The sequence below is a fragment of the Silurus aristotelis genome (genome assembly GCF_946808225.1).
Source record: "Silurus aristotelis genome assembly, chromosome: 23".
NCBI classification, from domain to species: Eukaryota; Metazoa; Chordata; class Actinopteri; order Siluriformes; family Siluridae; genus Silurus; species Silurus aristotelis.
The window spans coordinates 19506656-19528415 of NC_139596.1; the positions used below are offsets into that span (position 1 = coordinate 19506656).

The 21760-nt window shown below is 40.1% G+C and overlaps 1 protein-coding gene across 1 annotated transcript in view; it reads right to left on the reverse strand.

Moving 5' to 3' along the window:
- galnt9 (polypeptide N-acetylgalactosaminyltransferase 9) overlaps positions 1-11191 on the reverse strand; it is a 52413-nt gene extending 41222 nt beyond the window's left edge. Inside the window, exons 1-2 of the mRNA XM_083527402.1 lie at positions 11011-11191; positions 4111-4277 (exon numbers count right to left, since the gene is read on the reverse strand). Of these exons, the coding sequence (XP_083383528.1) occupies positions 4111-4277; positions 11011-11177 (334 nt within the window). The 5' untranslated portion in view covers positions 11178-11191. The remainder of the gene's footprint in view (positions 1-4110; positions 4278-11010) is intronic.
- Between the last annotated feature and the right edge of the window lie 10569 nt (positions 11192-21760).

Consider the following 21760-nt stretch of genomic DNA (forward strand, 5'->3'; position numbering starts at 1 on the left):
TGGGGTCAAAGTTACCATGGCAACAGGAAGCACACTGGTCTTAAGTGATGTCTGTATTAGTAAAACCTTCTGAAGAGGGTTTGCAGTCTGATCTGTCTAATCAAACTATTCTATTCTGATCAAAATGCTATATTTACTGTCGACTATGTAAGTTGCTGATGTGATTTTATTTTTCTTGATTGATTATTAAACACAGTTATTTACAATAAAATAAATGAATTATTTTTATTTAGGTGGGTTTATTTAGTACCTTGTTACCGTACTCATATCAGTGTATTAATACATTACCTGAGGAGGATGAACATTTTTGTTCAATTGCATTCAGACCTTCAAAGTTTTCGTTATCAATCTCAGCCCCCTCTTTCTCTCTCACGCGGCTAATTACTGTACACTGTATACCCTATACATCAATCACACACATGCTCGGATTAGACTCCAATCAAATTCATCAAAAAAACTATTACAAATTTAACCAATTCATCATCTGCTCTGACCTTCCCATGCTACGGAGTGGTGTGTGTGTGTGTGTGTGTGTGTGTGTGTGTGTGTGTGTGTGTGTGAGAGATGTATATTCCAAAGAACTGCAGTGCTGCAGTGTCTGAGTGCCTCAGGTCTACCTGAGTAAGATTTTCAGTATGCAGGAGTGAACAAACTCTCAAAAATAATTTTCTCCTCCTAATCTAATCTAATCTAATCTAATCTAATCTAAGATAATAATCTCATCTGTAAACCATGTAAACTAGTCTCTTCCTTTCGTTGCTTCCTTCAGCAAACCGCAGCAATTGCAGGGATTCTTTATTTAAAAAACGTACTGGCTGAACTGGGGCTGCACAATGTACTGTACATCAAAACTACTGAAAAGTTCAGAAATGAGGGAAAACAGATGAGGAAATGAAGAGTAGAATGAGTTTGGAGCTTGAGGGGCTGCTGGACAGAGTACAACCTGTGATTTAGAGTCAGGAAAATATAAACGAGTAATTGAAGTGTGGGAATAAGAAATTCAGAGATAAGAGGAGCGATGAAGAGATAATAAATGAAACAGAGAGACATGAAGGGAAGTGGATAGAGATGGAGAGATAAAGAGCAGTGAGAGATAAAAAGAGATGGAGAAATGATGGAGAGAGCTAAGAGATGAGAGATATAAAGTGATAGAAAGAGATAAAGAGAGATGAGAAGATAGAGAGAGATGGAGCGAGATGTAGAGAAATGAGAAATGGAGAGAGCTGAGAGATGAAGAGAGCTGAGAAATGAGTAATGGAGAGCAATGTGAGATAGAGAGAGAGAGAGAGAGAGAGAGAGAGAGAGAGAGAGAGAGAGAGAGAGAGAGAGAGAGAGAGAGAGAGAGAGAGAGAGAGAGACGATGTTGGATGGAGGGAATGGATTTCCTCATGTGTACATCTGCAGCTGAAAGGTGATATATGATGCTTTACAAACAGCCCTGAAGTTTGAACATTACAGTATGGTCCTGTAATAACTGATGCAACTGCTGAGTGTCTGCATCCTCAAGAGTGCATATGTGTGTATGTGTGTGTGTCTGTGTGTGTACGTTTGTGTACGTGTGTGTTTGTGTGCGTGCGTGCGTGCGTGTGTGCGTGCGTGCGTGAGTGTGTGCGTGTATATGTGTGTGCATGTGTGTGTGTGTGTGTGTGTGTGTGTATGTGTGTGTGTTTGAACAAAGATAAAAACCAGTGTCCTTCCTCTAATCTCATTAGAACTTCCTGTTCCCCCAGAGCTCGGTTACAGAGCATTTTCTCCACTCTGGGCCATAAATCGTCTCTTCATCTGATTCCAAAAATCTATTAGCAGCTCTTACAGATGCTCTTCCTCGTATCAGCTCTGTTTCAAGGACACTTATTATTTAGATGAACCAAGGAAGAAGCTCCTCACTGAGCTCTCACTGTGTGTCTTTGCTTTTTATAGTAATGAAATGTCCTCATAATGATAGGAATACGTGTTTTGAATCTGCCAAAAAGCCAAAATTGTTTATTTGTGATTAGTGAAATTAGAATGCAAATGTTCTGTAGGTTTCCTAATCAAGCTTCAGTAACACACACACACACACACACACACACACACACACACACACACACACACACACACACACACACACACACACACACACACACACACACACACACACACACACACACACCATCTTTACCCCTGACTGAATTCCTGACCTGACTATTAGGGAGAAATAAAAGCATATCACAGACAATTTCAGACGTTCTGTGGATTAGCGTTTCAGGAGTCGATTCTCAGGATGCTGGAATTGTAAAAGAAAATGTCAAGCCAGCAGGGCTGAATCTGAGCAGCAATGTGGAGCTGAAACATCTGTCAGCAGAAACTGAAATCTCTCAGGACAGTGCTGTGTGTGCCAGCACCTCGTACTCTCCAATAATATCCCAACACAGAGCTTTTATTTCCTGTGAGAATCAAATGAATTTAGATTTTTTTAGTGCACGCTATCTATCGAACTGGACGGCTTAAGTCTAGTCTGTGGAACTCTGATATTCCGTGTGGCCTCAGTTTTATCTCTAAGTAACAGGATTAGTCTGATAGTTAGCTAATATTAATCACTTCAACAAAGCAACACAGCGCCACCACAGTCTTCATCAAAACCCCAGCCCTGTAACACTACATATCCAGGTCATGTTCGTACTGAGAAGCTGTGAACAATATTCAGGTTAGAAACGAGTTTCTCTCATCTGTTTGTGTAGAACATCATCACTCACTCCTTTTTGTTTCACACAAATACTAATGAACTGACATGATTATTCTCCAAAAAACCCCAACCTCCAAAATCACCCCGAAACCACCCTTACAACAAACTAACATGTCAAAAACCCAACCCCACCATAAAAAACAACAACCCCCCAAAACCCCCTAACCCTCCAAAGCATGTGTGTGTGTGTGTGTGTGTGTGTGTGTGTGTGTGTGTGTGTGTGTGTGTGTGTGTTTTGTAATACAGTAAGAATACATGCCTCTGGGCTCTGACTGCACATCAGCAAAAACAACTGTGCACTGATCTGCATTTGTTCCACAAACAAGGCCGGAGGGTGTGTTACACACACACACACACACACACACACACACACACACACACACACACACACACACACACACAGACAGACACACACACACACACACACACACACACACACACACACACACACACACACACACACACACACACACACACACACACACAGACACACACACACACACACACACACACACACACACACACACACACACACAAACACACAGACACAGACACACACACACACACACACACACACACACACACACACACACACACACACACACACAGGCTGAGGGGTGCCTCTACTGCATACTTTAAGCTTGTTTATCTGAGAAGGTTTTTATCACTGGCTGGCAAAAAAACAGATCATTAAAAATTAAAAAAGAAAAGAACAACAGCAGAGGAGAGAAGAGAAGAGAAAAAGAAACAGACCCAAACACACCAGGAAGTGAATAAACTAGGACAAACAACGAGTGATGAAGGTGATGAAGGTGAGAAGAGTGATCATGATGAAGGTGATGAAGGTGAGGAGAGTGATGAATGTGATGAAGGTGAGGAAAGTGATGAAGGTGATGAAGATGAGGAGAGTGATGAAAGTGATGAAGGTGAGGAAAGTGATCATGATGAAGGTGATGAAGGTGAGGAGAGTGATCATGATGAAGGTGATGAAGGTGAGAAGAGTGATCATGATGAAGGTGATGAAGGTGAGGAGAGTGATGAATGTGATGAAGGTGAGGAAAGTGATGAAGGTGATGAAGATGAGGAGAGTGATGAAAGTGATGAAGGTGAGGAAAGTGATCATGATGAAGGTGATGAAGGTGAGGAGAGTGATCATGATAAAGGTGATGAAGGTGAGGAGAGTAATGAAGGTAAAAAAGGTGAGGAGAGAGATGAATGTGATGAAGGTGAGGAGAGTGATGAGTGTGATGAAGGTGAAGAGAGTGATGAGGTGATGATGGGGAAATTCTTCTTAAACATAATTGTGAGACCTGTGCTCACTTGGCTAACTTTGGAGTTGGAGCATGTTTTGATGGTTTGAGCAGAACTTTGAGGTCATGTCTTACCGCTGTCGCTGTTGTCATCCACCAGGATGATCTCCTTGAGCAGGTGAGCAGGTGTGTGATTGACCACGCTGTGTACTGAGCGCAGGATCACAGACAGAGCTTCATTTACAAAGATGAACACCACCGAGATCTGAGGCAGGTCGTCAGGATATGTCAAAAGTTTACACCTGCACACACACACACACACAAACACACACACACACACACACACACACACACACACACACACACACACACACACAAAACAATATGTACCAAATTATAAAAGTGTCAAGATCTTGAGCTCTTCCATTCCCTCCGTTTGTCGAGTCTGTATCAAACAGAAATGGCTCGATCAGGTTCATTAATCAGAAGTGTGTGTAGAACTGAAGACTCTCTCTTAAATAAAACTGTACTGTATGTAAAGAAATGTTACATCAAAACTCATATCTACAAACTGTTTGATCCACAACTCAAAACATGCAGCATGTCATTCATTTACTGAAATCAAGTTCATTCAGAGCTGAATTATAGTCTCACTTTGTATCAATCAATTTCTCAGTGCAATCAATTCGATTCAGAAATTAGTAGATGTGTCTCTGCAATCGAGTCTATTCAGAGTTCAATCAGCTTTCAGACCTGATTGCTGTGTTCTCACCGTCCTAAAGAATGACACCGAGGATGAGAAAGGACATGGGATCTGTTTTTGCCTGAGTGCATCCTCAGACGCAAAACACACTTATCACGTTTTGGTCAGTTCTGCAAAAGATGACTCACCTGCTGTTCTACTCCATCACACCACCCTGTCATTGATTTGTTTTTTCTTAAACTGCACCAGGTGTCTTAAAGACGAATCATTTTTAAGGGGAAATGTAACTCAGTACTGTTGATAACTGAGAAATAAAATACAAAGACTAATACAGTATATCCGTGGACTCTAAGACTCCTGACTCTACTCGTTTTCTGGATGGTCAGTGCTGATGAACCTGGTGGTGAATGAGGTGGCTTTATTTCAGTCCCGCACTCATATTTTTTCATCATTATCATCATCATCATCATCATCATCATCATTATTATTGTAAGTAGCAGCAGCTGCAAAGCCAAATAATTCTGTATGAAATCGAATGAAATGTAAATAAACTTTTTTTTACAGTCTGCTGCTTTATTGTCCTACACTATAATGTCTTCACTTTCACATTACAACAATTACACCAATTACAAGACTCTGGGAAGCCAATCTGATTTACAAAGTAGCCGTTTCTGTGGCATCTAAATTAAACTTGTGCAATGTGTTTGTTTTTATTTAATGATTTGAAGCCTGGAGTCTGAATTCTGACTCCTGATTTTCAACCCCAGAATTTTTTTTAAATATATAATTTATATTGAATCTAATCTATATGTAATCTAAAACAATCTAATTGGAGTAATCATCATGACAGTATAATATCATGTGTGGATCACTGCAGTGTTGCCTGATGATGATACTGTAACTTGTGGTACTTGCGATAATATAACTGAGACTTTTACACACACACACACACACACACACACACACACACACACACACACACACACACACACACACACACACACACACACAGCACTCAAAAAACATCTAATTTCTCAACATTTTTTAGATAATATGATGATATTGCTGTGCAGTCGAGCGTACGTAACCTTAATTACATGTGAAGCGTAGAAAAGCAGAAAACGGAGAGCGAGAGATAATTTATTCATGCTTATTCACTTCATTATGAGCCGTCATCACATGGCTGAATTACTTCACGCGGAACAATACCAGACGCTGATCGCATCCAAATTGCCACGAGTCGCCCGACGCACTCGCACCTGCTCCGACCTTTTTTATTACTCCTGTCCAAAACAGTGTGTTCTCACTGACCGAGAGCACCGAGGCACAGAAACAACCATACAACTGCTACCAAGGACCATCGTCTGCTCTTCCAGCTTTCATACAGCCCCCATGGCTTCATGTATAATCCTGATGTACAACATTGCTCTGATTTATCTGAGTAAACGCTCACCTCTCAGACATCCCTCCTGCTCAAGCACAGAAATACGAAGAACAGTAAGGTCTGTGCACGGCAATGTCATGATGCACGTTCAGATCCTTCATGAAATACATCGTATATATATAATGAAGTCGTACATGAAGAGTCTGGGATGGCTTTCTCATGCTAATCTTCTCAATCTTTTTAACTAGCAGCTGGTACTTTTAAAGACAGGAGTATGATTTGAGATGTGGGTCATGGTGACAATCACATCCACAGTGTGGAGGGTTCTATAAAAAAGCTATCAGAGCTCATTCTTCTGTGTATGTGTGTGTTTGACATCTATGTAACCCAGCATGAAATCATTGAATATTTTACAGATTGCTATGGAAACCTGACTGACCCGGGACCTTTCTTTTCGAAGCTGCCTTCTACTAAAGGTGGATGTGACTGCAGTCAGCTGGCTTCTAACATACTGCAGCTAGCAAGACTTTCTCTGATACGCATGAACTGCTCCTTTCATCCATCTTCTGGTCATGCTGAAACACTAAGAGAGAAGTGCTGTCTGCCCTCTTCCACATATATGAGCTCTGAGATACCTGAAACAGGCTAGTGTAGAACAAAATGATCGACATGGCAGTTAGAATATGCCCCGCCCACCCAGACAGAACAGATTACTTTCTTCTCTTGTTCTCATTAGGATTTAAACTTGCGATCTGCTAGTCATTACCAGATTATTACAGACCCCTTTATTTCTTTTTGTTGTCATGGTAACAAGTGACTTTATTTTTTTATTTTATAAACTGCTCTAAATAATCACTGTGTGCTTTGATATGCTTTTGGACTTTAGCATTATTTGTATTCAGAGTTGCAGCACATTAGCTGACCCAACACACACACACCCACACACACACCCACACACACACACACACACACACACACAAAAACACAGCATCAGGATGCCGTTGGTGTGAAATAGAAATAGCGCCAGAAGCTCTAATGTCGGCAGGAATCCACGCTGTGTACCATCTGCTGCTGTGTTTGTGTGAGGCACTTGTACATTACATTCTGCCAGTAGAATGTGTGTGTGTGTGTGTGTGTGTGTGTGTGTGTGTGTGTGTGTGTGTGTGTGTGTGATATATACAGTATATATATATATATATATATATATAGTGGTGCTGGTTTACAGTAAAAAAACAGTAAGTGATGGACAGCACAAATCATTGCAGCTCAATAACACACATTCAGCAATTAAACAGTCGAAGCAGGTGTGTGTGTGTGTGTGTGTGTGTGTGTGTGTGTGTGTGTGTATGTGTGTGTGTGTGTGTGTGTGTGTGTGTGTGTGTGTATGTGTGTGTGTGTGTCTGCTAAGATCTGCAGGAGTCTCCCCCTAACATAATGGCATTAAGTGTAAATGTCAATATTATGAAGGGTGGTGTGTGTTGCCAATCACATGTTAGTTATATCTGAAGAAGGAGAAGAAGTCAAAGAAAAGAGAAGAAGAAGAAGAAGAAAAGAAAGAATGTGGTAGAAGAGAAAGAAATCGAGAAGGAGGAAGAGCACAGGGTAGAAATAAGAATAGAAGGAGAAAATACATTAAAAAGAGGATTAAAACTAGAGGGTAGAAAAACGAGGAGAATGAGATGGAGGAAAAAAGAAAGAAGTTAAGGAAAATGATGAGGAGGAAAACGAGAGAAGGAGAAAAACACAAAATAAGGGAAGAAAATGATGAGGAGGAAAAGAAAAAGAAGAAAGTGAAGAAAGATGAGGAGGAGGAGGAGGAAAGGAAGCAAAAGAAAAAAGAAAAAGAAGGAGGAGTAGGAGAGGGAAAGGAAGAAGAAGAAAAAGAAAAAATAGAAGAAGAAGAAGAAGAAGAAGAAGAAGAAGAAGAAAAAGAAAAAGAAGGAGGAGTAGGAGAGGGAAAGGAAGAAGAAGAAAAAGAAAAAATAGAAGAAGAAGAAGAAGAAGAAGAAGAAGAAGAAGAAGAAAAAGAAAAAGAAGAAGGGATTTCACATAATAGGAAAAACAGAGGACAAAATGACAGATTGTCAGAGCTGCTGTGGTATATAACTGAACATCTCCTGCCCAATCAGGATGCAGGATTGGCTAAAGATGCTGTGTGTAGACACTGTTACTGAACAGCTGAGATGATTAGATGATTAAAGGATATTAAAGGTGATGAGTCAGAGCTGTGCTGCACTACACTACCTGTTGATGTTGTTGATGTTAATAAATATTAAAGGTCGCCATGACTCACATCGTCACAAGTTTATTCCAGTGTAATTAATGAAAGTCAGAGACGTATTAGTGTGCTTCAGCAGATCTTTATGAGGGATGTGTAAGGGTTAGATGGGAGTACTTGTGTCTCTACAAAACCCTAAAGAGAGCAGCAGCATGCTTTTTTTTAATAAATAAATAAATGAATGCAATCAGAGTGGTCAGAAGATGATTTATTCTTTATAACAGCAGCTCTGACATTTTGCAGTTTTATCTCCTTTCTCTGATAGGTAGCAACGGCTCCTTCACAGTGAGGATGCATCAAATATCTTAAAAGATTTGATGTGGTGAAGCAAGCAGTGGAGTTCAGTGAGTGACATCACAGCATCAGCTAAGAATTAGGTTTCAATCAAGTAATGAGACTGTGTAACATCAATAATTAATTAATGAAGCTTTTATATATATATGTGTGTGTGTGTGTGTGTGTGTGTGTGTGTGTGTGTGTGTGTGTGTGTGTGTGTGTGAATGTGTAGCATATGTTTGTGCGCAGAGGCGTAAACAATCATGTTTTTATCCTGGATACAAGCAATGCATTCTTCTGCCAGGAAATACATCACACACACACACACACACACAGTTATGTTTCCCTGTGGGCATGAATAGTGTTTAAAATCTGTAGTCTTTTGTTCAGTTAAATTTCATTAAAATACAAGGAAGCTCTATGAGCTGTCTGTCTCTCTCAGTCTGTCTGTCTGTCTCTCTCTCTTTCTCTCTCTCTTTCTCCTGCTGTGAGTGCTGATGAGTATCCCTGAGACTATCTGGATCTGCCAGAACTAAAGAATGCAAGTAAGAAAAACAGAGAGAGAAAACGAAAGAAGCGGAAAGACGAGGTTCTGTCTGTATTCAGCAAGTGTTCTGAATAATACTACGTATCTGTCTGGAGTTTGAACTTTGTGTGTGGTTGTTATGGTCCTGATGTAACCATGGAAACCCCTCAGTGTTACAGAGCAATTGTCACTAAGACAGAACATGAAGCAAAGCATCGTTGTTTTGAACACTGCTGCACGAAACCACTGGTAGCAGAAGCAGATCTCAAAACATACAGAGCAGGAAGTTCACATAGTATTCCTAATTAATAGACTATAAATGAAAGCTTCTCACACTGTCTATTATTTTTCCACATGTAGTTCCCATTTACTGTTATAATAACCCCCATTCTTTAGGGAAGATGTCCACTAGATTTTGTGGAGATTCATTCAGCCACAAGGGTGTTAGTAAATTCAGGTACTAATGTAGGTGATGTGAGGAGTCCTGGGGTGCAGTCAGTGTTTACATTCATTCATGTGCATTAAGGTTGATTTACCAAGAGATCTTTCATTGCAAACCATGTAGAGCAGATCTTCATGGATTATCTTTGTGCACAGGGGCACTTTCATGCTGGAACAGGTTTGGGTCTTACATGTCCTACACAATTGTATGCCTCTAACATTGTGCTAACAGTTTGGGGAGAAACCACTTAAGGTTGGGTGTCCCAATACGTTTATAATTGGTTTCTATAGTGACTGGTTATATAATAGGTAAATGCAGGTGTGTTGAGCTTTTAAGTAAAACTCATCTCAAAAGATTCGAAAGCAGGAAGCTTTTAAGAAAAGTGAGGAAATGTTAGATGGGTGATTAGATTTATTTATTTAATTTTTTAACGAGGTGAACTTTAACCAAAGATGATTTTTATATTAATTTTGTGGCCATGAAATACATTTATGAAAGTTGACAGGATTATGATCACATAATACAAAGGCAAACGGCTTTATATTATAAATCCTGATCTAATTTTCTTAACAGGACATTTGCCCTGTGTGTGTGTGGTATGTATGAGTGTGGTGTGTGTATGTAGTGTGTGTGTGGTATGTATGTGTAGCATGTGTGTGGTATGTGTGTGTGGTGTGTATGTATGTAGTGTGTGTGTGTGTGTGTGTGTGTGTGTGTGTGTGTGTGTGTGTGTGTGTGTGTGTGTGTGGTATGTGTGTGTGTGTTGCGTGTGGTATGTATGTGTGTAGTGTGTGTGGTATGTATGTGTGTGGTGTCTGTATATGTACTATGTGTGGTATGTGTGTGTGTGGTATATATATATATATATATATATATATATATATATATATATATATATATATATATGTAGTGTGCGTGTGGTATGTGTGTGTAGTGTGTATGTGTGTAATGTGTACGTGTAGTGTGCGTAGTGTATACGTGTAGCGTGTGTGTGTGTGTGTGTGGTATGTGTGTGTGTGTTGCGTGTGGTATGTATGTGTGTAGTGTGTGTGGTATGTGTGTGTGTGGTATATATATATATATGTAGTGTGCGTGTGGTATGTGTGTGTAGTGTGTATGTGTGTAATGTGTACGTGTAGTGTGCGTAGTGTATGTAGTGTATACGTGTAGCGTGTGTGTGTGTGTGTGTGTGGTGTGTGTAGTGTGTACGTGTAGTGTGTGTGTCGTGTATGTGGTATGTGTGTGGTATGTATGCGTGTAGTGTGTGGTGTGTGGTATGTGTGTGGTATGTATGCATGTAGTGTGTGTGGTATGTGTGTGCACATACCACACACATACCACACACATACATGCTGTACTCATGTTCCCACTGAAACACTGTTGAACTCAGAATACTGCAGAAGTTTTAATAAAGAAGGGAAGTTACTTTTTAGGTCTGTAGTCGGGGATGTTCCTGTCGAGGGAGATGCGCTCACTGAGCTGGGCGTTGTAGCCGTACTCTTCATATTTGCCTCCTCCTTCTGGACTTTCACCCCCGAGGGTGGCTGCAGCTCCGCCCTGACCCAGACCTCCAGGACCCTCCAGTAGCCCCATCGCCTTGGACACTCCTACACCCAGAAAATAGCACACATCACACACTTGACTGTATAAGACTGTAGAAAGAACACTACTCATAATCTTACATTCTGGTGCTCATGTTAGTTCTCACTCTCCACTGTTCTGTAGTGTTTGTAGACTATAATCACACCCTTGATATCACCCAGATGAGGATGAGGTTCCCCTTTTGAGTCTGGTTCCTCTCAAGGTCTTTTCCTCATAACATCTAAGGGAGTTTTTCTTGTTACAGTCGCCACGGCTGCTCATCAGGGATAAATACACATTGTTCACATTCATTCTTTAATTCTGTAAAGCTGCTTTAAGACAATGTCTGTTGTGAAAAGCGCAATAGAAATAAACTTGACAAGTTCTTATACTACAGCAATGCTGCCAAAATCTGTTTTGCAATGGATCAGAAGGTGTAGGTAAGATGTTGGACTTCTCATTCAAAGGTTGTGAGTTTAGATCCTAGAACCACTAGACTGCAACTGTAGGGGCTTGGACCCTCTACTGCTCAGCTATATAAATAAGATCATTGCAAGTCTGAAAAAAGGCGTATGCCTTCAATGATATGTTATGGTTGCTATAGCAACATCTCTTTCACTAGGACAAGTATGGCATTTTTAATCATGTAAAATAAAGGAAGGAGAATTTATTACTAAATTGAAAATTGTGAGTGTAATCGTATTGTAGTGATTAGGAATCTTATTGTCTTTTAGAAGACTGCATTCTGATTATAATAAATATATATAATAAACACCTCCCGCATTGCTGAAGGGTCCGAGTGCTGATTTTCTGTTCAAACACACCTACTGCCTAACTGATTAGTCATACATCTGATCCAAACATCTTCAAAACTAGTTAGGAACCTTGGAACCTCTGCATCGTTCATTTACCGCCATGCAGAACCAGAGCAGCAGAACAACAGATGAACACATCAACGCATGGATGGATGAACAGAGGAACATTTCACCCGGCACTTTAACATTGCTGCTGTGTTTGTATCTGCAGGATGAGTTTAGTGTGATTTCTGCACTACGATGAGCTCCGCAGCTCCACGCTCACACTGATGTAGCGTTTCTGTCTCTCCTGCAACTAGGAATTGATTAGAGGATTAGAGTTTCAGCTACCAACCAGGACAGCTTCACACAAATCTGAGAGCTTCACGAGTATTGGCTTTAGTTACGTCCTGAATTTGGGCATATTAAAAGAAAAATAAAGTAAAAACAAACAAGATTTTGTTGAACATGAAAAACCATCAAACAAATGCATTTCAATTCGATTAATTCTTGTATTATACTGGAATAATTTTACTGCTGGATATTAAAATCTTTTTTATAAATGATTTATACAGCATATGAGAGTGAAGTCAGCCGAGTCGTTACAGATTCTCTTTGACATTTATGTCACAAAGCGTTTTTCTCCTACTGGCTTATTAAAGATGGATGATAAAAAAGTTATCACCCACTACGCTGTGATGATAAGAATCTTTCAGAGGTGTCATGTCTGTGATTTCACTCTTCTGCACTGTTGTACATGATCACCTGCCTCATCTCACACTCAGGGAGATGATGGACCTCCTTCAGAACTTCATCCTTAAAATGTTCCTTATTCACTCATTATATTCAGAATAATTAAACAATCCAATCTGTTACAGAACGTCACTACCAGTCCCTTGACATCAAAGGACGAATGCATTTTGTGATGATTGCAATTCTGATCATTCTGCTGATCCTGATTCTGAACATTCCACTCACATTCTCATTCTGATAAATTTGATTTAGATTTTGACAGTTCTGATTCATATTCAGATTGTAATTATTTTTAATAGGATGATTCAGATTTGGGTTCTGTAATTGAGATTCAGTTTCTAACTATTCTTATTCTCATTCTGTCTGTTTTGTCATGTGGATTTGAATTATTACGATTCTGATGATTGGGATATTGATATTGATTAATTCTAATTCTAAATGAATTAATCAGATTCTCACAATTCTAATCATGAATATTGTGATTTGGATTCTGATGATTCGGATATTAAAGATTTGGATTCTGACAACTCGCACTTGGATTCTAAATCTGACAGTATTAATGCTGATTCTTTTCTAATTCCAACCATTGTGGTTCTGATTATTAAAAATTTATTTCCGATATGCCAAACTCTTTTCCCTTTTGAGTGGTTTATTTCGGTTTGACTTTTGCTATTTAGGTTATTTTTCCTACTTGCTTTAATCCCTATGGCTGTGTGATGCAGCTTGAAGCAGGCTGATTATTTGTGCTATGCCCGACACACTGCATTGCTAGAATGAGACTTGGGTGAAATCTCTTTACATCTGTATTGCTGTGAATTGTACAGAGACAGCCCAAGGCTACAGGGCACAACACTGCGCTGAAGACATGAAGACTGCAGTAGGGATTAGGAAACCCAGGCAGACTGAGAAGCAGCTGAAAGGTGAGCAGTGCGTCGTGAAAGCACGCAGATGTCAGGCCTCATCTCCAGTCTACAGATGCACGGCCACAAATCTGCTGGAAACATTTCACAACTGTCACCTCAGACAGATATTAGTTTCGCATGCAGGTTTCTCCACTAAAAACAGATGTATTCTCATCTCACCACTGCCGAGTGAAAGTCTATATTAGCTTTAAATACACACAGCAAAGACATTTCTGGATTATCCACTACATAGTGCAGGACGAATAACCAGCCATTCTTTTCAGCCGCACCTATTTAATTAAAAACATGTCGAAGTAACGATTCCTCCTAATCCTAGTCCGTTCCTGATCATATCCCCATGCCTGTGTGTACAGTTGTGAGTTCAGCGAAAGGAAATGAGGCATGTGTCTCTGCGTGGTGCTGACTCGGGCGATTTTCAGAGGAAAATTAGTTTGTTTTAGTGTTGACTAATAAACTTAGTGCAAGAGAAATTTCACTCAATACCGTAGAGACTCATATTCATCAGTTATGAAGCCCAGAGATGCTGAATCATCTATTTGCACACTTGTGTAGTGTGTGTGTGTGTGTGTGTGTGTGTGTGTGTGTGTGTGTGTGTGTGTGTTAGTATTTGGTGTTAATTTGCTTTTGTGGCTGAAAACTGAGAGCACACTGCAGGACAGCATTAAAACCAACAGGAGACAATAGAGAGTTGCAAAAGCAGAAGAAGGAATGGAAAGAGAAAAAGACAGGGGCAGAGATATTTTGTGTGTAGTGTGTGTTTGCATTAGGACAGAGAAAGAGAAACAGGGGGGCAGTAGTAGAAAGTAATAGTAGAACAGAGAAAGATTGTGAGAGAGAGACAGTCGAACACAGAGAGATAGATAAAGTGAGAGTGATAGTAGTAGTAGGAGAGAGAGAGAGAGAGAGAGAGAGAGAGAGAGAGAGAGAGAGAGAGAGAGAGAGAGAGAGAGAGCAGTGTACATGCTCCTACAAACTTTTTTCTGAGTAAATAAATCTGATGTAATGAAACAATCATATGTTTGTCATAAACACTTTAATTTTGCAGCACAATAAAGTGAAAATGTTTTCATCATAGTAAAGTATGAATATTATAATAATATTCATGATGAGCTCATAATAATATAATAAAAGACTTTCATAGACATTTCCCATCTTTTTCTGGAGAGTAATTACTGAATGGTTTTCAGTTTGTTTTATAATAATCTCATAATAGAGGAGATTAGATCAATTCTACCACACTACAGTCCCTTGAGCTGATATTTTTTTCTCCCTGGATGAAGTGCGTGCCTTCTGAAAGCTTGACTTTATCTCATTGATTTAAAAAATGGACAATCCGATGTTCAAAAGTAAATCTCTGTGATGTTTTTGTGAATTTTAAGTGATGCCATGTTTATAACTCATCCAGCCATCTGCTGTATTCACTCCATATTTCACATTTCACCTACAGAATTAGACTGCTCTGAATTACACACCCAGCATCTGTGCTGCATTTATTCTTCCTCTGGACCGAGATAGAACCCTTGCTGGGAAAGATTTAATACCCTAATTAATAAATACATCAGAAAAAAGACTCCAGCAGTGGAGATTTATGTGTACTCTATCAGAAACTAATGAGAGGGTTTCACATAGTTTCACAAAATCCAAATTTATGATACAAACATCCCAGTGCGTGAAATCAAACATATCCAAACGTTTATTTCCAGTTAAATAAACAGAGTAGAGTTCAGCTGCTTTATCTTATGTCATACATTCTTACTGTGGGCGCATCTTAATTTTGCTGATGTTCTTCAGTACACAGTGGGCGTATCCCAAATCACACTAACCAAGTTCAATATCACCAGTCCATTGTGGGCGTATCCCAAATCACACTAACCAAGTTCAATATCACCAGTCCATTGTGGGCGTATCCCAAATCACACTAACCAAGTTCAATATCACCAGTCCACTGTGGGCGTATACCAAATCACCCTAACCAAGTTCAATATCTCCAGTCCACTGTGGGCGTATACCAAATCACCCTAACCAAGTTCAATATCACCAGTCCACTGTGGGCGTATACTAAATGACACTAACCAAGTTCAATATCACCAGTCCACTGTGGGCGTATCCCAAATCACACTAACCAAGTTCAATATCACCAGTCCACTGTGGGCGTATACCAAATCACCCTAACCAAGTTCAATATCACCAGTCCACTGTGGGCGTATACCAAATCACCCTAACCAAGTTCAATATCACCAGTCCACTGTGGGCGTATACCAAATCACCCTAACCAAGTTCAATATCACCAGTCCACTGTGGGCGTATACCAAATCACACTAACCAAGTTCAATATCACCAGTCCACTGTGGGCGTATACCAAATCACACTAACCAAGTTCAATATCACCAGTCCACTGTGGGCGTATACCAAATCACCCTAACCAAGTTCAATATCACCAGTCCACTGTGGGCGTATACCAAATCACCCTAACCAAGTTCAATATCACCAGTCCACTGTGGGCGTATACCAAATCACCCTAACCAAGTTCAATATCACCAGTCCACTGTGGGCGTATCCCAAATCACACTAACCAAGTTCAATATCACCAGTCCACTGTGGGCGTATCCCAAATCACACTAACCAAGTTCAATATCACCAGTCCACTGTGGGCGTATCCCAAATCACCCTAACCAAGTTCAATATCACCAGTCCACTGTGGGCGTATACCAAATCACCCTAACCAAGTTCAATATTACCAGTCCACTGTGGGCGTATCCCAAATCACCCTAACCAAGTTCAATATCACCAGTCCACTGTGGGCGTATCCCAAATCACACTAACCAAGTTCAATATCACCAGTCCACTGTGGGCGTATCCCAAATCACACTAACCAAGTTCAATATCACCAGTCCACTGTGGGCGTATCCCAAATCACCCTAACCAAGTTCAATATCACCAGTCCACTGTGGGCGTATACCAAATCACCCTAACCAAGTTCAATATCACCAGTCCACTGTGGGCGTATCCCAAATCACACTAACCAAGTTCAATATCACCAGTCCACTGTGGGCGTATCCCAAATCACACTAACCAAGTTCAATATCACCAGTCCACTGTGGGCGTATACCAAATCACCCTAACCAAGTTCAATATCACCAGTCCACTGTGGGCTTATCCCAAATCACACTAACCAAGTTCAATATTACCAGTCCACTGTGGGCGTATACTAAATCACACTAACCAAGTTCAATATTACCAGTCCACTGTGGGCGTATCCCAAATCACACTAACCAAGTTCAATATTACCAGTCCACTGTGGGCGTATACCAAATCACCCTAACCAAGTTCAATATCACCAGTCCACTGTGGGCGTATACCAAATCACCCTAACCAAGTTCAATATTACCAGTCCACTGTGGGCGTATCCCAAATCACACTAACCAAGTTCAATATTACCAGTCCACTGTGGGCGTATACTAAATCACACTAACCAAGTTCAATATTACCAGTCCACTGTGGGCGTATACTAAATCACACTAACCAAGTTCAATATTACCAGTCCACTGTGGGCGTATACTAAATCACACTAACCAAGTTCAATATCACCAGTCCACTGTGGGCGTATCCCAAATCACACTAACCAAGTTCAATATTACCAGTCCACTGTGGGCGTATACTAAATCACACTAACCAAGTTCAATATCACCAGTCCACTGTGGGCGTTTTCCAAATCACACTAACCAAGTTCAATATTACCAGTCCACTGTGGGCGTATACTAAATCACACTAACCAAGTTCAATATCACCAGTCCACTGTGGGCGTATCCCAAATCACACTAACCAAGTTCAATATCACCAGTCCACTGTGGGCGTATCCCAAATCACACTAACCAAGTTCAATATCACCAGTCCATTGTGGGCGTATACTAAATCACACTAACCAAGTTCAATATCACCAGTCCATTGTGGGCGTATACTAAATCACCCTAACCAAGTTCAATATTACCAGTCCACTGTGGGCGTATCCCAAATCACACTAACCAAGTTCAATATCACCAGTCCATTGTGGGCATGTCCTAAATCACCCTAACCAAGTTCAATATCACCAGTCCATTGTGGGCGTATCCCAAATCACACTAACCAAGTTCAATATCACCAGTCCATTGTGGGCGTATACTAAATCACACTAACCAAGTTCAATATCACCAGTCCATTGTGGGCGTATACTAAATCACCCTAACCAAGTTCAATATTACCAGTCCACTGTGGGCGTATCCCAAATCACACTAACCAAGTTCAATATCACCAGTCCATTGTGGGCATATCCCAAATCACACTAACCAAGTTCAATATCACCAGTCCATTGTGGGCGTATACCAAATCACACTAACCAAGTTCAATATCACCAGTCCACTGTGGGCGTATCCCAAATCACACTAACCAAGTTCAATATCACCAGTCCACTGTGGGCGTATCCCAAATCACCCTAACCAAGTTCAATATCACCAGTCCATTGTGGGCATGTCCTAAATCACCCTAACCAAGTTCAATATCACCAGTCCATTGTGGGCGTATCCCAAATCACACTAACCAAGTTCAATATCACCAGTCCATTGTGGGCGTATACTAAATCACACTAACCAAGTTCAATATCACCAGTCCATTGTGGGCGTATACTAAATCACCCTAACCAAGTTCAATATTACCAGTCCACTGTGGGCGTATCCCAAATCACACTAACCAAGTTCAATATCACCAGTCCATTGTGGGCATATCCCAAATCACACTAACCAAGTTCAATATCACCAGTCCATTGTGGGCGTATACCAAATCACACTAACCAAGTTCAATATCACCAGTCCACTGTGGGCGTATCCCAAATCACACTAACCAAGTTCAATATCACCAGTCCATTGTGGGCGTATACTAAATCACCCTAACCAAGTTCAATATCACCAGTCCACTGTGGGCGTATCCCAAATCACACTAACCAAGTTCAATATCACCAGTCCATTGTGGGCATGTCCTAAATCACCCTGACACTGGAGACTTTTTCTAAAGGAACAGATCAGATTTACAATCAGAGCTGCTCCCAATGAACCATTTACCAAAACAAAGTTTTTATGCACTAAATGTACAATAACAATAATTTAAAACCGTACAATATTACCCCATGTGCAAAATGTTTGATAGCATAACTACTTATTTCCTGGTCTCTATTTCTTTTGTATTTATACACTATGATGTATATACTGTATCTTTCTATAAGTGTTTAAAAAACATTGTTCAGAAAAACCCCAACAATGTTATTAGCAATACAAAAATGAGCCTAGCTTTATGAGTCTCTGTGAACGAGCTGTACTACACAAACCTTAACACAACTAAAGCGCTCATTGATGTAACATAAACCTGCTCTAATGTCAAAGCTGCTGTTTATAGAAAACTAATCAACACCTGCTGACCAGTTATGATCCAGAACTCGACAGCGTTGCAGTTGTTATCGCTCTATTGTGGGAGGACATTATTTTGTACAAATGTGGGGAATCTTTTAATGCAGTCTACAGTGTGAATTTGTATAAAAACATACAGAAACAAATACAATTTGGTACAGGGTGTTTGTTGGAGTCTGAGATCTGCAAAAAGCATAATACACCAGCCGAGAAAACAAACACATTGAACATGTGCTGTGAATAATAAACATAATATGTAGTACATATAATCTTAGTCTTGACCTATTTCAAACAATGTATATTGTTAGTGCAGAATTGTTTGTATTAAAGCATAATATTGCCACCTGGCCAGGGTTAAGGTGATGTTCTGAGGATCAAATGTGTAAAGTACTGCATTTTTGGCCCTCCTTCAAAATCAAAAAAGGATCATTCAGATTGACGGAGTGACCGCCTATACACACACACACACACACACACACACACACACACGCACACACACACACACACACACGCACACACGCACACACGCACACACACACGGCCACTGCAGAATAACAATAAGCTTGGATGGAAGATTTCCAAATGACTGCAGCGAGTAGACCACTGTGCTCATAATTATAAGATTGAAGAAGCAAGAGGAGGAGGAGTGGGGTGGAGAGGAAATAGAAGGAGTAGGAAAGTGAAATTAAAATCTGTCTGAGGCAGTCTATTGAAATAAAACTTCTAAATATGAGATTCACATGAAATACCCCAAAGGCAGTCAGCTGTATGGTGTGTGAATTTTGCAAAAGGCTAAAACACCTAACAAGTCAGTGGAAGAATTGCAAAATGAGTACAATACCATTCCATTTCCCATTAAGACACACAAATATCAAATATATGATTTGATGTAATTAATAAAACTGCATAAAATAAAATGTTGCATACACGACCCAATCGGCTCAAAACAGACTTTAAAGTCTCGGGTTTAATGAATTGCCCATCCGTAAAAAATAAACAGAGCTAAATGATGCAAAACCGATCTTTTTCTGCATTTGGTGCACAAGACACACTATATGTATAATATATACACACTATGTAGTCAAATGTTTGTGGACACCCGAGCATAGGATTACTATGTGCTTTTTGAACATCCCATTACACGCTTACTTCTCATTTGCTGTTATAAAAAAGAAGATTTTGGTCATTCAGCCACTTGGGTGATGTAAAGAGACCTGGGATTCAGTCAGTATTCACAATCATCCCACAGGTGCTGAGTAGAGTGGAGGTCAGAGCTCTATAGAAGATCTTCCACGCCAACCCATGTAAAGCATATCTAAATGAAGCCTGCTTTGTGCACAGGGGCATTGTCATGCTTGAACAGGTTTGGGTCACCTAGTTCAGCTGAAGGCAACATTTCTTGATACTACATCCAAAGACGTCCGATACAATTGTGTGCCTCCAACTTTGAGCTAAACTTTGGGGCAGAAACTCACATGGCTGGAGGTCAGATGTCTCAATATGTTTGGCCTTATAGTGTATGATATGACAGGTTTATAAACAGAATGTGATATTTGGATGCATTCCTATTATTGTTTCTATAAATAAAAAGGATCCTATTATTGAACTCTGCCTGAACTCTCACTCATGCAGACGTGTTGGAAAAACAACATCAAGGTTAATTACATCATCTATCACATTCCTCACACCTTCACAAGTTACGCACACCTTTACTTTCTTTTTACTTACTTTACCTTGTCTATAGAATGATATCATAAAAAAATGCTTTATATGTTTAATTATCTAATAACCGTGAAGTGTGTTAATAAAGGTAAATACTTTAAAGGAACGTTAAAACACAACCTTAGTAAAGTCTTGTTTAATGCATAAACATGCAGTAAACAGATGCAAAATCCTAAAATGCACTGCAGCACTATACAGCACTGATTTATACCAAAGGACCTGGCTCTGCTAATTAACAACGTATGAGATGACAAGCACAACTGCATCAGTGGCAACTAAAGGACTAAAGCACAGCTGCATTGCTTTATTTTTAGTAGAGATAAAACAGAACGTGTATTCCCACTGTAACTCTACCATCAATAAGAACTTTGAAAGGCACTGTAATGTAGGGAGAAAAAATAAAACTAATTAACTGAAAAATAGTTGTAAGTGAAGTGCCCTACTGGGTCCTAAAGTACCAAACTACACCACACTAAAGATTCTTATTAGTATCAAACTACACTGTACATAAAAGTACACTCTGGTACCTTGATTTCTAAGCAGATACACACTGGGGTCTTTATTTTCAATTCCAGGGCTAAAGTGTCTGTACGGAGTTTTACATTCTCTCCCTGTGTTTCTCAAGGTTCCTTCTACCTCACAAACATAGAGGACGATGCACTGGCTAAACCGCACCTAGATGTAAATAAAACTCCTGGATTACTGGCATCCCACCTGGGAAATGTTCTCACCGCACATCTGAAGGATCCATGAACATAACGCTGACCAAGCATAGATTACATGTACAGGTGTGTGAGTAAATAAGTGAATGAGTGAGTGGGTAAGTAAATGAGTGAGTGTGTGAATGAATGAGTGAGTGAGTGTGTGAGTGAGTGATTGTGTGAGTGAGTGAATGAGCGAGTGAGTGTGTGAGTGAGTGAGTGAGTGAGTGAGTAAATTAGTGAGTGAGTGTGTGTGAGTGAGTGAGTGAG